Here is a 14,184-nt window from a genome sequence, read left to right on the forward strand (position 1 = left end):
TGATGTTTTCATAATTTGTACAATTTGGGTCATAGAATTCCACAAACTATTCATAAACATAATTTGCATCACTTGCGAAATATATTTGGATTTGAATACATAAAACAGAATATGAGTTGACAACCAAACATGCCTTTAAAGTCCCAATAGATATAGAATTCAAAATCATATCTGATAACTCATTTATTTATTTATTTTTAAATAAATTTATCAATGATCTATTAGACACAAATTGAAAATTCAAAGACATACTAGACAGAAACTTCAAATTTAAGAAACTAAATAGACACAAAACTATAATTTAAGCTACAAAAATATAGGATATGTCGATTTTCATTCAAACATATTGTAATCTCAATATTTAGAGATGCAATTTTTTAAAACAATATGTGAGGTGAGGAAATCAAACATCTAAACTTAAAGCTGAAAACAAAAATTATATCAGTTAAACTATACTCGTATTACCAAAGATACGAGATTTTTTTGCTAGTATAATATCTAGCGAAATAATGGATTGAATCTTTAACTCGAAGGAGAAAGATGGTGTCGATGCATAGTTAATAGAAGGAGATTTGTTTTGGTTTTTGGTTTAATTGAAAGGTTCAGTGGGAAGGGTAAGAAAGGGATGTTAGGGGGAGAAATTAGAGTTGAAGCAAGGCCTATTTGGAAGTACTTTTGTAAAAATAAAATCCCACTTTCTTAAATTTTGTTCTACTTTTCTGACAGACACCACATGCTCTTCCCTCAAAGTAGCAGAGAGAGAGGTCCACCAGCCCCCATTATCTTCTTTCTTCTCCACATCAAACTCTGTGAAAACCAAACAAAAAAATAAATAAATAAAGAAGAAGAAGAAAGAATAAAATAATCCCATTTTCAGATCTGACCCACATCATCCATTATACCCACTGGCCACTTCCTTCTTAGCTTCCCCATCTTTAAACCCAAATTTTCATATTTAGTATTCTCTTTCATAATTCCCTTCCCTCCTGCTTCTTCTTCCCTTTTTCTATCTTATACGTAATGAACTAGACAAAAAAGCTGTCACCAGAGCATCATTCTCTCCTCCATCTCTCTCTCTTTCTTTAACTGGTTTCTGAGCATTGGTTGGTTTTGGTTTTGGTTTTTACTTCCATTTAAACCCACAATCCCTACTTGATTACCTTGTTGCTTGTGTAGCTGCATTCCCAAGAACAGCAAAAGAATAATAAACCCAGTCTTCTTTTCCTGTTCTGTCACCAAAACAAAACCCAAAACAAAACTATATCTTATGAGTTTCTTATTCCGTTAAGTTTTGGACTTATAATTCTAAGAAAAAAAGGTGGGGACTACTTACAGTGCTTTGAATGTTTGGTGGCTTTGTTCTTTGGTTTGGCTTGCTTTTCACATTCCACCCTTAACGTTTTGCTCAAGATTTTTTCTGTCTCTACCTCTTCTGTTAAAAAGCTACTGCAATTTGGTGTTGCAGAATCATTCTGAGTGCTCTTTCTTTCTTTCTCAAACTTCTCTTTGATGTTTGACGTTTCTTCCATTTTAACTCAAAGCATTGTTCAGAGAGAGAGATAGAGGAGGTGAAGAGATGTCTGCAAGGATTAGCTATTCTTTATCAGATGAGAATCAAAGCCTTCATAAGCAAATTGGCTGTATGAATGGCATTTTTCAGGTATTTGACCGGCGTTATTTCCTCGGTGGTCGGAGTGTCGCCGGCCGCAACCGCAAGAAACTCCTACCACAGCCAGGTACTTGCTGCTTCTTCTTCTTCTACCATAATTCAGTTTCAACCTCAGAGAGAAGATATCTCTTGTAATGAACAGTCTTTTTCGAGCCATTTTTGTAATAGTTGCTGGTGGACTTCTTTAGCAGGTCATAATGAAAGCATCTCAATGGAGTCAAACAGTGCATCACAGGGAACTCTGGTAAGAATTCAGCTTGGAAGAAATAATTCAGTTGAGTTTTGAAAGAAGATATTGTTTGTAAAGTGTATGTTGTGTTCAATTGTAGGAGAAAAACCAGAAGAAGACTAGAAAAGAGAAACAAAGAGTCTCCACAGAGTCATCCAGAACCTCGTTTTCGTCTACAACTTCTTGTTCTTCCAGTTTTTCATCTCTTGATGCTAACAACAGAGCAGCTCACCTTGAAACAACATTGCTTAGTCATGTTGATTTGCCTGGAAACACAACTCGGGAGTTTTTGAAGAACCAGCATAATGCTACTGCTAAGCAATTGAGCTGCCAAACTTTCGAATTCCGGGATATCGTCAAAGAGAACATGAACAGAGAAGCTTGTGCTATTCCAGTCAGAACTGTGGCTGGAGAAGAAGCAGTGAGTCGTAAATTAAAACATGTGGACTCTCCGAGGCCCACAAGACAAGTCGAATACAAAGGCTCCAAGACTTCAGGATCGAACGAATCATTTCGTGTTCTTGCAAGGCTTCGAGAAGCACATCGATATGCCAATGAAGAGAACGACATTCCAGCACATTCAGCATCCAAGTTCAATAGAAGGCTATCTTATGATGGAAGGGAGTCTTATGATACATTGAAATCAACCATAAAGATCAGGGAACTACCAAGGCTATCACTGGACAGTAAAGAAAGCTGGGCTAGGTGCTCTGCATCTGGAACGAGATCAAATGATCTAGTTAAAGATTTGCAGAAGGGTGACAGGGATTTCGAAGAACCAGTGAGTTTGAGGCAATCAACAACGGTAGTCGCAAAGTTAATGGGATTGGATGCTCTCCCAGATTCAACTTCAACCACCAACAGTCCATCAAGATTGATCAATGCTTACCCAACCTACGAACAAAATTCTTTGTCCAGATCATCGAGGAAGAATGATGAGAGCACACAACAAAGTCGGTTTTCTGGGTCCCCAAGGATTTCGCATGGAGATTCATACTCACCCAGCTTGCGAAACAATCATTTGGGTTTGAAACCCAATGCTTGTGCGAAGCTCAAGGTGGAAACAGTTCAGAAGAGCCAACTAAACAGAAAAGGAGATTTTAATGAGCCGGCTACTGAAAGTCATGAACTTGCAACAGATGTGCCAAACAACTTCTCTGTTTATGGAGAAATTGAAAAAAGGCTATCAACGCTTGAATTCACCAAATCTGGAAAAGATCTCAGAGCTCTAAAACAGATACTTGAAGCAATGCAAAAATCTCGAGCAATATTTGAGAGCAAGGAACAAGCATCAGACTGTGCATCACAAATAAGCACTGACGGGACTGTTGATCAGAATCGCAGCTCAGGAGCAGCAAGCCCAAGAAACTCGCGGTTCGACAACACGGCTTCTTCTGCCAGAGCCAAGGATTCAAACTCTTCAAAGTCATATAAATCATCAATAATCATCATGAAACCTACTAAACACTTGGAAAAAATCAGCAATTCCTCTCCCTCAGTGCCATCGAATCATGATGCATTGTGCAGTGGGAATGAACAGGTGAAAATGCAATCTACAAAAGATATTGGTCTACAACATACTCATCTTCGGTCCGTCCCCAGTCATTCACAGTCTTTCACAGACAAAAATACCAACACAAGAATTTCGAGACCAACAAAATCGACCAAGGATCAAAATTGTCTTCGCACAGAAATGTCCAAGGCCTCAGGGAACAGTCAAAGACTTACAAGCTCAAGACTACATAAAAAGTTTGGACTAGAAAAACAATCATGTCCCACCACCCCATCATCAGATTCAAGCAGGACCGAAAGGATTAACACCAGAAAAGTTGCATCATGTTCCTCAGAAATAAAACTCAGACAAAAATCTTCCACTACGAATCAGAAAAGCATCAAGAAATCAAGCAAAAGTAGTAGATGCCCTGGAGATATGAGTCAACGAGGAAGTGTTCAACCTCTGAAGACTGAGAGTAATGGAGCGGCATCAAACATCAATAAACAAAATACAACCAACACGCAATTTGACAATACCAGAAGCAATTATGTCCTGCAGGATGATGATGAATGCGAACAAAGGGTTAGTGTTAACAATTGCATCTGCTCGCATTAGTACATTTATTTCACTGGTCTGAGTGAGTGCTTATCTAATTAACATATTGAATTTTACTTTCTCAGAAAGCAGAAATGAGGTTGAGCAACAGCGTCACAAAAGTCAAACCAACATTAACAACCTCTGAGCAACAAAGTCCCGTCTCTGTTCTTGATTCTTCATTTTACCAAGACGATTCACCATCTCCTATCAAGAAAATATCATACGCTTTTGAAGGTATGGAACTCATACGTCATTATTTTTCCCACCCACTCACACTAGGATGCTGTTTACTGCAGAAAAGAGAGATAATAACCAATAATAGTTATGTTGCATTCTGTTATATGACAAGAACTCTTGAATTTTGATTGTATAGATGACGAGACCGCAAATTCAGAAGCAGAATCCAGTCACGAGGTCCCAGTTCAATCACAGAAGAGCACAGAGACCCTCAGCACTGAGATTAAGAACTTGAAATCAGAGATCGACAAATTGAGGAAGCATATTCGCCAAGTAAACTTCAGTAACGAGGAGGAGGAGCTCTTGAATGACTGCCAGAATCATCTCTGCCAAGAAATGAATTCTCAGCACAAATATATTTGGCAAATATTATCAGAATCAGGTCTCCTCAAAGATCTTGACCATGGGCTATCTGCCATTCAGCTCCACTCACCAGGACACTTGATCAATCCCAACTTATTTCTTGCACTTGAGCAGTCCACTGGAGTCAAATGGCCTTTTGATGGTGATTCATACAGTAAACAGAATTCCAGATCAGAAGATTGCGATAAAGTTCAGAGGAAACTTGTGTTTGATACGGTTAATGAAATTCTTTTGGACAAACTAGTGGTTGAACGTTCTTCCAAGCATTGGCTCTCAAAAAGTAAAATTGCAGGAAAGGAATCAAGAGGGCAAAAGATTTTGAAAGAATTATGCACACAGATTGATCAGCTACAGGATCAAAATGGCAATATCCACGACTGTGATGATGCTTCAAGAAACATGATTTGGAAAGATTTGACATATCCATCACGCTACTGGGGAGATTACCAAAATGACATTCCAGGCATAGTGTTGGATGTTGAGCGGCAGATCTTCAAAGATTTGATAACTGAGATAGTGATGAATGAGGCAAGCTTCTATGACGATCATTGCAAGGAATTTCCCTCAAACTAGGGAATTCCCATCATCTTAGATAAATAAATGTGCAATCTTTCCTCACCTCCCACTTCAAAGTTTGCATCCTTGGTTACTTCTACAGGTTTAGGTTCATTTGACATTACCCTTCCAGAATTTTTCTTTTTCTCTTGTACAGTCCCAGCAACTCCTGTGTGTGAATTTAGATCGTTGCTGGTATTAGAACTGTATTAGAAACAACTATTTACTGTATATGAAGGCAAAGGTACAAGTAGCATCCTTGTTTTCAAGTACTGTCCAGGCATACTGTATGGACCACTTGCCATTTTGGAAAATCCAGGTCCTGGACGTCAGAAAAAAAAAATATATATTTCATATAATTTTATACCATAAGATCACACAAGCAGAAACTCATTTTCTGATCATATAAGATACAATAGAAGGACCTTTCTTTTCTGAAGGGAGATAATGAAGTGAGGTCAATGTACACTATGATATTTCAAATTATTGAAAGATAACTTTACTAGGAGAAAATAGACAATGGTGATCAGAGTTGATGCTTCCTAGATTCGAACTTCCAAGTTCAAATCCACAAGCAAACAATTTTGCAGATAATAGAAATAACGTAATCTTAAATCTTAATCCGCTGATCTTCCAAAGTAGTTCAAGCCACAAGATTTAAATTTTGTTTCTTCATCGGAATAATTTGCAACAGACTTCTGTTCAAAAATCATTCTATACGTAGATATCTGAATCAGCCAAGTGGAGTGGCAAAGAATTTCATCTGTCTCTGTAAAAAAATCTCAGGTTCTGAATTTCCGTTCCTTCACCTTTGTAACGTCGCAGATATAGTAACATATTTCAACGGTACCCAATCCAAGAAATAATGGAACGTTCAATTCCTACAAACTCTTAAACGTAAGCAAAATCAAAGGACAAGTGCTGCATTCCAAAAACTTACCCAATAGCAACAGTTTCCTGATTAGCTGAACATGCAAATAATCAAAATGATGGCAGAAGCAAGAAATCAGAAAAACGTGCTTGCATGGCGTTTTAGTACATCATAAAACCATAGTTGATGCATAACCAGTAAACCATTACTTTCATGGAATAGAAACTTGGCTACAGTTATGTCTACATTAGCATGGTCGTCACGGGTCGTCAACAAGTTCCAGAGTCACAGATGAATTCAAATGAAGATTTAAAGGGAGAATGTTTCTCAAACTTTTAGTTGGACCTTGAGTGGAAGAGTTGAGATTTAAGCAATAAAAGAATTTTTAAAGTCTAAGCTCCACAGAGAAGTGTCTATAATTGTGCAATATCAAATACATCTGATTACTCCCCATGAGAAGTGTATATAATCGTGCAATACCAATATCTAAACTAAACCAAAATTTCCAGAAGTACGTCTGATTACTCCCCATGAGCAAAAACCAAAGTGGAGAAAGAAAACAGTGACAGATCTAAGACTTATAGGGGAAGCCACAAGAAATACCGAACTCCAAATTCTTTTATTAGAAGATGAAACTTGGAAACAAATCCTACATAATTAACAAAAAGATTACAAAGGTCGAGCTTTTAATTATAATTTCTGGGGAATACGAACTGTAAATCAGATAGGGGTAGCTAATATGTGTGGAAGAACAAATATGAACAAGAGATCTCTCTAACCAAAAACTTCCCTACAACTTCGCAATAACTATTAGAAAAAGATAAGATGATTCTTACACAATGCATATGTTAAACTATACTTAATAATATTCCCCCTCCCTTTCTTTTGATCTCCCTCAACTCAAAATTTCATTGGTTAGGATGATATTTATGGGAGGCTAGAGTTTTTCACCCAACCTCTGTATCCCCCAACTAATGCGTTTCCAAATGCCAAGTTTATTAGGGAAGAAAATGAATTAGTTCATTAAAAACATGTGCATACCTCAAAAAATTCGCTAAACTGGAATCTCTCTTTCCACAAATTTGAATCTTTCATTCTATAAGCTAATATCCAGACAATACAATGTCAGTGATTTTTGACAACCACGAAAAACTGCAGCCAGTCTCCTAAACTCCGTGTACAAATTTTAATCAAGCAACCTAATTACAACTGAGATAGCTCGTTGGAGTTCTCCATCGAGTCCTTCAGAATCTTCTCGGCCTTTCTTTTCTTGTCATCCTTCTCTTCTTCCCCTACAAACCAGGATGAAGACTTCTTCACACCATTGTTTAGTGCTCTCGATTCTATTGTGCTACCTACCAGCTTCTTGCCAGTCCCAATCTTAAACTGTACAGTAGATCTCCTGTTCAGAGAGAACTTTTCCTCAGAATCGTACAGATTGTTCTTTATTGATTCAATAGCAGGAGCAAAAGTCTCCAGCACTGAGACATGTGTATCCACAAGACAGTTCTCCATGACAGGGACAGGATATTCTGTACTTGAATTGTTCAAGGCCTTTTCTGGAAGAACGATAGGAGAAATTTCCTTCTCACCAAATTGCAGGGCAGGAGCAAGAAATGGGTTACTTTCTTGTATTTGTTTGGTCATAGCTGCATTTCTAGGATCTTCTCTTTGGGATCCTTCCAATCCATTGCAAAACAACAACTGCTTCAGATTCCAGAAGGATTTCTCTGCACTTCTACATTGTTTTTCTGGCTCATTTTTAATTGTTTGAGGCTCCACTACTTCCTCCTTTACAGTGGGGAACTCAGTGTATATTTCCGGATCCGGTAGTGCAGGCAACCAAGAAGGTATATGCTCTCCAGGAGGTTCTTCCCCAATTTGCAAAAAAGTAGGCCTCAACTTTCGCTCTTTGACAACTGGAAATTTGGGAACTGAGTAGGCAAATGGGATTTCTTCCGCTTGTGCTACATAACGAATAATCTCTTTAACTGTGCTGGAACTTGCGAGACAATGTTCAACATCCGAAGCACCTGCAAACCCTTGAACCGACCCCAAATCTTCTAGTGCTTGAATTATATCAAATAAATTACATTCTGTTCTGCCAGCAAAGTTAGCACAGAAGTTTGCAGTGCTTCCCATGTTTTGAACATACCGAACCGCGACATCAGCCAGCGCTTCGAGGGCAGATTGCTGAAAAGTTTGAAACCCTTCACTCTCACATATTTGAGCTACAGCAATCTTGGCAAGCGCCCGCGGGAAATCTTCACTGCCCAAATTCTTTCTCGTCTTTGGTCGTTCATGCACTTTTCCAATCTCCCCACCTCCATCGCTCATATTCAAATATTCATATCACTAAATCAACACTCTGAACAAGTATCCAAAACTCCTCGTCATTCACCCATTAAATTAATACCCCGCTTTGCACTTCCCTCATAAGATCAAGCAAATCAAACTGTAAAGAAGAAGAAGATGACGAAATTGCCTACGTACTTCACTAGCTCTCATAAATCCGACTTAAATGACAGTCTACAAGTAGAAGATTATGCCCAGATGGAGAGAGAGTACAAATTTCAGTAGAACAAAGCATCACACAACTACCAACAAAAAGAATCCAAAGCTCAAAATTATCGCATCTGAGAAAACCCTAATACGTCGGACTATCGAATTAAGAGCAAAATTCGCGTTCAGAAAAACCAAAAAGTCAAACAAACTCGAAAGGGTCTTCAACTTATATACCGTTAATTGCAATGGCTGCCGTATACACTCCAGATTGAATGAAACAAGAACTTGGGAAGGATTTAATCTGGAAAAAGAATAGGATTAAGTACCCAATTGGAGAAGAACATAGCCCTAGATCGCAAAAATGAAGATTACAATTACAAAAATGGAGTGAAAATATGAAAACTTTACGGTTAGATTTCTGGAAAACGGTAGGTATAAATCTAAAACCCAAGCAAAACCCTGAGATCCAGAGAACGGCGAGGGAGGTTGAAATGAGAGAGAAGGGAATCGGAGTTTTTTAGAGAACCCAGTTGACATATAAATAGTGATGGAGCTTGGAGATTGTTTGACGCAATTATGCTAAAATGAGCTTTGTCCTAAAAGCCTTAAAAATCTATATTATATCAAAAGAGGGTATAAGCAGGAGAATCCTATTTTGCCCTTCATTTTTATTCATATTCCAATTATACCCTGTTTTAATAGTTAATATTTAGTTTTAACATGTTCTTTTTCACGAATGATACCCTTTCATTAAAACACTTGAGACCACTCATCAAACACCTCCTTGTATAAAGCGACCATTATTATTATTATTATTATTTTTATACTCACTTCACCATTCCAATAAAAAATGTAACAATCATCCTTACTTCAATTTACCACTATTTTACATTTATTTCTTAGAAAATTTTTAATTTCTTTTATTTTGATTTATAGTCATTTGTGAATACTTTATTTTTCATCTTTTTTTTCTATTGTTTTGTTATTTGTTTCGTAGTTTTTTGTGCATTATTTTGATTTGGCATGAAATATTGCGCATTAGGAGATACCCTATCGTTAAAAATGATAAATTTTATTTGGGTCAATACCCCAAAACCATACTCGAGACCAATAAGATGCAAAAGATTCCCTATATGCATCAACTATTGGAAGTCTAATGTATGAACAAGTATGTACACATCCAGATAATGCGTTCATGGTTGGAGTGTTAGGCATATATTTGAGCAACCCGGGGTTGGATCATTAAAAAGTAGCCAAATGGGTTATGAGGTATTTATAGAGAACAAAATATTATATGTTTAATTATCAGAGATCAGAAGTTTTAGACACTTTACAATCCATTTCAAGCTATATTTTCATGTTGGCTGAAGAAGTTGTATCCTTGAAAAGTGTTAAAAAAAAACACTTATGGTTTCTTCTACCATGGCTGTGGAATATATAGCATATTATGAGGCATCCAATCATAGAATATGGATGTAAAATTTTGTCACTGGGTTGTAGATAGTAGTTGGCATAGAAAAATCACTAAAATTATTTTGTGACAATAAGTCAACGGGATGTATTCCAACAACAACAGAAGTAATACGAAGTCAAAGTATGTGGATGTGAAGTTTCTGGTTGTGAAAGAAAGAGTTTTGAATGGTCAAATTTTAATAGAACATATAGGAATAAACTCTATGGTGGCAGATCCATTGACTAAAGGTTTACCACCTAAAATTTTTCATGAGCATGTTGCTTACATGGGTGTTAGTCACTATTCTGTTTCCATAGTTTAGTGAGAGTTTGTTATTGAGGATGTTCTTTGACCTTAATTTGTTTGTTTTCTATATGGAATAAAGTTGATGATTTATGTTTTATTATTTGACTTGTTTATCATGCATGTGATTTTGTAAATGCGGTTTAGTATAAAGGTTAAGAATGATCTCACAAAGGAATTTTGACCAATTGGAAATAGACATGATCAAGATAACTGTGCATGTAGTTTCCATGCTATCCATCCATACTTAATCTATGTCATTAAATGTATTGAAACTGGGATCAAGGAAGGTTTAGTTACAAGAGCAGTGACAAAAACCTCCTTGATTCTGTGCTAATATGGGAGATGGATCAGATTGAACTAAAGGGAAATTCTATTATTGAAATAACTTGTTTATGTGCGTTTAAGGTTTATGTGATTTAATTATGCCAGGTACACAGATATAACCCAAGTGGGAGATTGTTAGATGTATTTAAATAATAATACTTATAATTAAAGTACTGATTATGTATGTGGATTAATATTTTATCACATTGGATTGTTTTATTAGATTGGGTTCTATTATGTGATCTAATTAATTAAGGTTCTAGACTCCTAATTGAGTATAGAATTAATGGATAGAAGCCAATTCCTAGTTAATTAGGGTTTAATGAGAATCCTAATTGAACTAGTATATAAAGAAACTTTAGGGTTATGGTCCCCAATATACTCATCTTTTTTTAATCCCATTTAGAGAGATCCACTAAGGGCATTCAAAGTTTTGGTTGAGGAAGACAATAGTCATCTTAAAGCTATCATCATCTCGAAACTATCATCAATCTCTCTCAATGGAATCTGGTATGTTAATTATTCTTGGCAATTTGACATGAATGATCCTAAGGTTAATCTATTCGAAATAGATTTAAAGTAATTATGTTAACAAGAGTGTGAGTGAGCAAGTAAGCGAGAGTTCAAATGAGCGTGACCGCGAAGCAAGATGGAATACCTTTTTTTTACTTTGAGGAGGGGTTTGGATTGAGAGAAATGGGGATGGGAATAAGGGTGGGAATGAGTAAGGAATACTCATCCTTTATACTCATGAATGATACCCATATGAAAGTGTGGATTTTCTTGATTTTCACTATCTCTTCTTTTAATATATAAATTTATTCTTTTATTTTATATATTATTAAAATTAATGAATTAAATCTTATTTTAAAAAACTAATTAATTTAAATTAATTAATATATGAAAATAAAATTTAGAAAATTTTGGAAAAATTATCCTTTTAGTTCTTAAGTTTTCGTCAATAAGTATCTTTAGTCCCTAATTTTTTAAAAGGGATGCTTTTAGTCTTCGAGTTCTGTGAAATAAGTTTAAATAGTACCTCTCTTAACAGAATTGTTAAACTCAAACAAAAAAATTGACGAAAGGAATTTTTTTTTTTTTTTTAATATCTTCAACCTCTCTCTCCCCTCTCTTCTGGTGATTTCATTTCGGTGTTACTGAAAAAAAACATTGGCCTAAAAATCGAAAACACATCACACTTCTCCAACCTCACATTTCGATGAGAATTACTCTAATTTTTTGCCATCCATGAGTTTTTCCAGCTACTACAAGATTCTATACCATTAAACTTAATTACGAAATTATTCCAAAATTTCACCAACAAAAAAAATATATATATATATATATATTAATCTCACCACTTGAATCGACTAAAAAGAGGAAAATCAACCTAGTAGAACGCCATTCCAATGGATTAAAACATTAAGGATCTTCTTCTCCTTTTTCTTTTTTACTTGAACAATAATGGAACCACCTACCTTTCTTAAATAGATTAACATCGAAAATGAACTCACCGGAACATTCTAGACATCACTATAAAACTCATACTTCTTTGACAATCTAGGCATCACAAGTTTTCAAATAGTCTCAAGCATTTGAATTATTGTTTATCCCTTGCTTGCAAAATATAGGAATTAAAGCATTTAGATATGTTGTTCAACAAAAGATCACATTTAACTTGGGTTGAAAATGCATGCTTAGACCAATACCTCGTTGTTATACCATTCAAATTAAATACTAGTAAGCACACACATCCAACTTACCAATTTCTGTCATAATATTGTCAAACTCACACATCCAACTTACCAATTTCTGTCATAATATTGTCAAACTCAGGCTTTGTAGTGGCATTCGCAGCATTTCAAAACATATCTTGCAAAGCGTCGTTGAAAGTAGGAACAAGACCCTCAACTACCCTATCACAAGTTATTTTAATGGTAGAACACTCATTCCACAATCTCAACTCCTCAGCATAGTCTCATAGATTCCCATTAATCTTCTTCAAGGTTTTCTTTTTAGCTTTATAAGTTTGGGTCCTTGAAATTTGAATATAATAGTCATTTTTTACTGTTTAAATGAATTTGGTGAGACTCCAACCAGGTTGGTTTCTAATATGATCAATCTTAGCCAACCAAGATGAGTTCATATTTCTATTATGGAACATTCTAGGACATGTATGTTCATTTGTCAGAGACTTAATTTGAAATGTATTATTTGCATCTACAACACTTGCATGCATGCAACCTCCATTTACGCACAACAGGACATATTGCAGTGACTCTTTTCTTGTCATTCTTTTTTAGTTTCAAGTTATAAAACTTCTTCAGTCTATAATTCTTTATCACGTCTTTTAAGATTTTAGAACTGCTAAATTTCATACCAACGCAAAATTGAATATGATCAATATCAGTCTCATCCCTAAGCTCTAGTGGTTCATCCACCTCCTCTCCCATCAGAATTAAGTGGATCATTTAAGACATCCTCTGACCAATAAACTGACTCAGCTTGCCCTTCAATATCAACTTGCACATCTAATTCTAAAATAGGTGAAGTTGGTCTCTCATCGCTTTCATTCGACCCTTCACCACCTTCCACACTCTGATCTGAAATATCTCTAGCAGAAGAGTACCACTCGTTCAAACAATCAAGTGACATTTGTAATAAAAAAAATGCCAAACATAAACAAACAAGAAAAAAAAAAGTTGCATACATAACATATTATGTATCTCTCACAATTAGATTGGTCCGCTAATCTCAAGACTCAGCACGAGTTCGTTGTGATGACAATTGCCACAATTAGAGGTATACAAATATTAAGAGAAACAATCAGAAACATGCCCAGTAGGAAAAAATCTAGGAGTATTAAATTAGAGAAAAAACAATCTCCTCCTTTTCAATTTTATGCAATGTTTCAGAAGAAAATAGAGAAATTAAAAACTTCAGTTTTCTGCAAGTTTAAAAAACAAAAAAGAACAGCATCTCCCATTTAGGAACCAACGAGACTACCAAGCGTCTAGAGGCAGTGATGTGCTTACCGTTGAAGATGAAGCTTCGTCGTGGTGTTTCTTTTGCAATCCGTCGGCTAAATTGACCGGTGATGAAGGTGCAACACCCAAGAGGAGTCGAATGGTCTTGCAGGAGGAAGATACTGACGCTTTGCTGTTTGATAATAGAAAATACGTGCTTTAATGAATTTTAGGGTTTTAGTTTCTTAAATTTGTTTTACTTTAAAAACAAAATTCCACTTCCACAATTTTTAAATCCCAATCAGCAACCACATGGGCAATTTTTGCTGAGGGACTCTAAATCTATTTTTAAAATCTTAAAGACTAAAAGAATCTATTTTTAAAATTCATGGACCAAACACATTTAATGCTGAAAACTCGGGGGCTAAAAATGTATTTTTTTTCTTCTAAATTTTAAATTATATTATTTGAATTTAACTCAGGGACTAATAATATTTGAGTTTCATAAATTAATTAATTATTTTTTATAATATATTTATTCTAGTTCAATAAATTAGTATATATATATATATTTTTAATAAATCGTAAAGATTGATACATTAAAACTATTAATT

At 35.5% G+C, this 14,184-nt stretch overlaps 2 protein-coding genes and 1 long non-coding RNA gene across 4 annotated transcripts; 1 reads left to right on the forward strand and 2 right to left on the reverse strand.

The window, feature by feature from the left end:
* Positions 1-300: 300 nt before the first annotated feature.
* LOC150035391 (uncharacterized) lies at positions 301-1,473 on the reverse strand. The gene is made up of 3 exons (XR_016530273.1): positions 1,334-1,473; positions 1,161-1,229; positions 301-807 (listed from the first exon to the last, which is right to left on the reverse strand). It is a non-coding gene; the product is annotated as an uncharacterized LOC150035391 (long non-coding RNA).
* LOC120079476 (protein LONGIFOLIA 2-like) lies at positions 725-5,517 on the forward strand. Of its 2 annotated transcripts, none has more exons than XM_039033676.2 (5): positions 725-1,736; positions 1,858-1,913; positions 1,999-3,975; positions 4,074-4,224; positions 4,364-5,517. In XM_039033676.2, the coding sequence occupies exons 1-5, from the start codon at positions 1,577-1,579 to the stop codon at positions 5,161-5,163; spliced, it is 3,144 nt and encodes a 1,047-aa protein (XP_038889604.1). In that variant the 5' UTR covers positions 725-1,576; the 3' UTR covers positions 5,164-5,517. The 2 variants fall into 2 exon arrangements, with proteins under 2 accessions (XP_038889604.1, XP_038889605.1); XM_039033677.2 differs by having other exon boundaries at positions 839-1,736; positions 1,861-1,913.
* A 1,570-nt stretch (positions 5,518-7,087) lies between these two features.
* On the reverse strand, positions 7,088-9,091 carry LOC120079477 (transcription initiation factor TFIID subunit 8-like). Its single transcript, XM_039033678.2, has 2 exons — positions 8,930-9,091; positions 7,088-8,822 (listed from the first exon to the last, which is right to left on the reverse strand). The coding sequence occupies exon 2, from the start codon at positions 8,351-8,353 to the stop codon at positions 7,220-7,222; it is 1,134 nt and encodes a 377-aa protein (XP_038889606.1). The 5' UTR covers positions 8,354-8,822; positions 8,930-9,091; the 3' UTR covers positions 7,088-7,219.
* Between the last annotated feature and the right edge of the window lie 5,093 nt (positions 9,092-14,184).

The sequence above is a fragment of the Benincasa hispida genome, chromosome 6 (assembly GCF_027475165.1).
Source record: "Benincasa hispida cultivar pf3 chromosome 6, pf3_genome.v1.1, whole genome shotgun sequence".
Taxonomy (NCBI): domain Eukaryota; kingdom Viridiplantae; phylum Streptophyta; class Magnoliopsida; order Cucurbitales; family Cucurbitaceae; genus Benincasa; species Benincasa hispida.

Bases quoted from the DNA above. Each gene is read 5' to 3' on its own strand.
- LOC120079476 (XM_039033676.2), top strand. From the start codon at position 1,577: ATGTCTGCAAGGATTAGCTATTCTTTATCAGATGAGAATCAAAGCCTT. The intron at 3,976-4,073 runs GTTAGTGTTAAC...TTACTTTCTCAG, and splicing joins ATGATGAATGCGAACAAAGG to AAAGCAGAAATGAGGTTGAG. The intron at 4,225-4,363 runs GTATGGAACTCA...TTGATTGTATAG, and splicing joins AATATCATACGCTTTTGAAG to ATGACGAGACCGCAAATTCA.
- LOC120079477 (XM_039033678.2), bottom strand. From the start codon at position 8,353: ATGAGCGATGGAGGTGGGGAGATTGGAAAAGTGCATGAACGACCAAAG.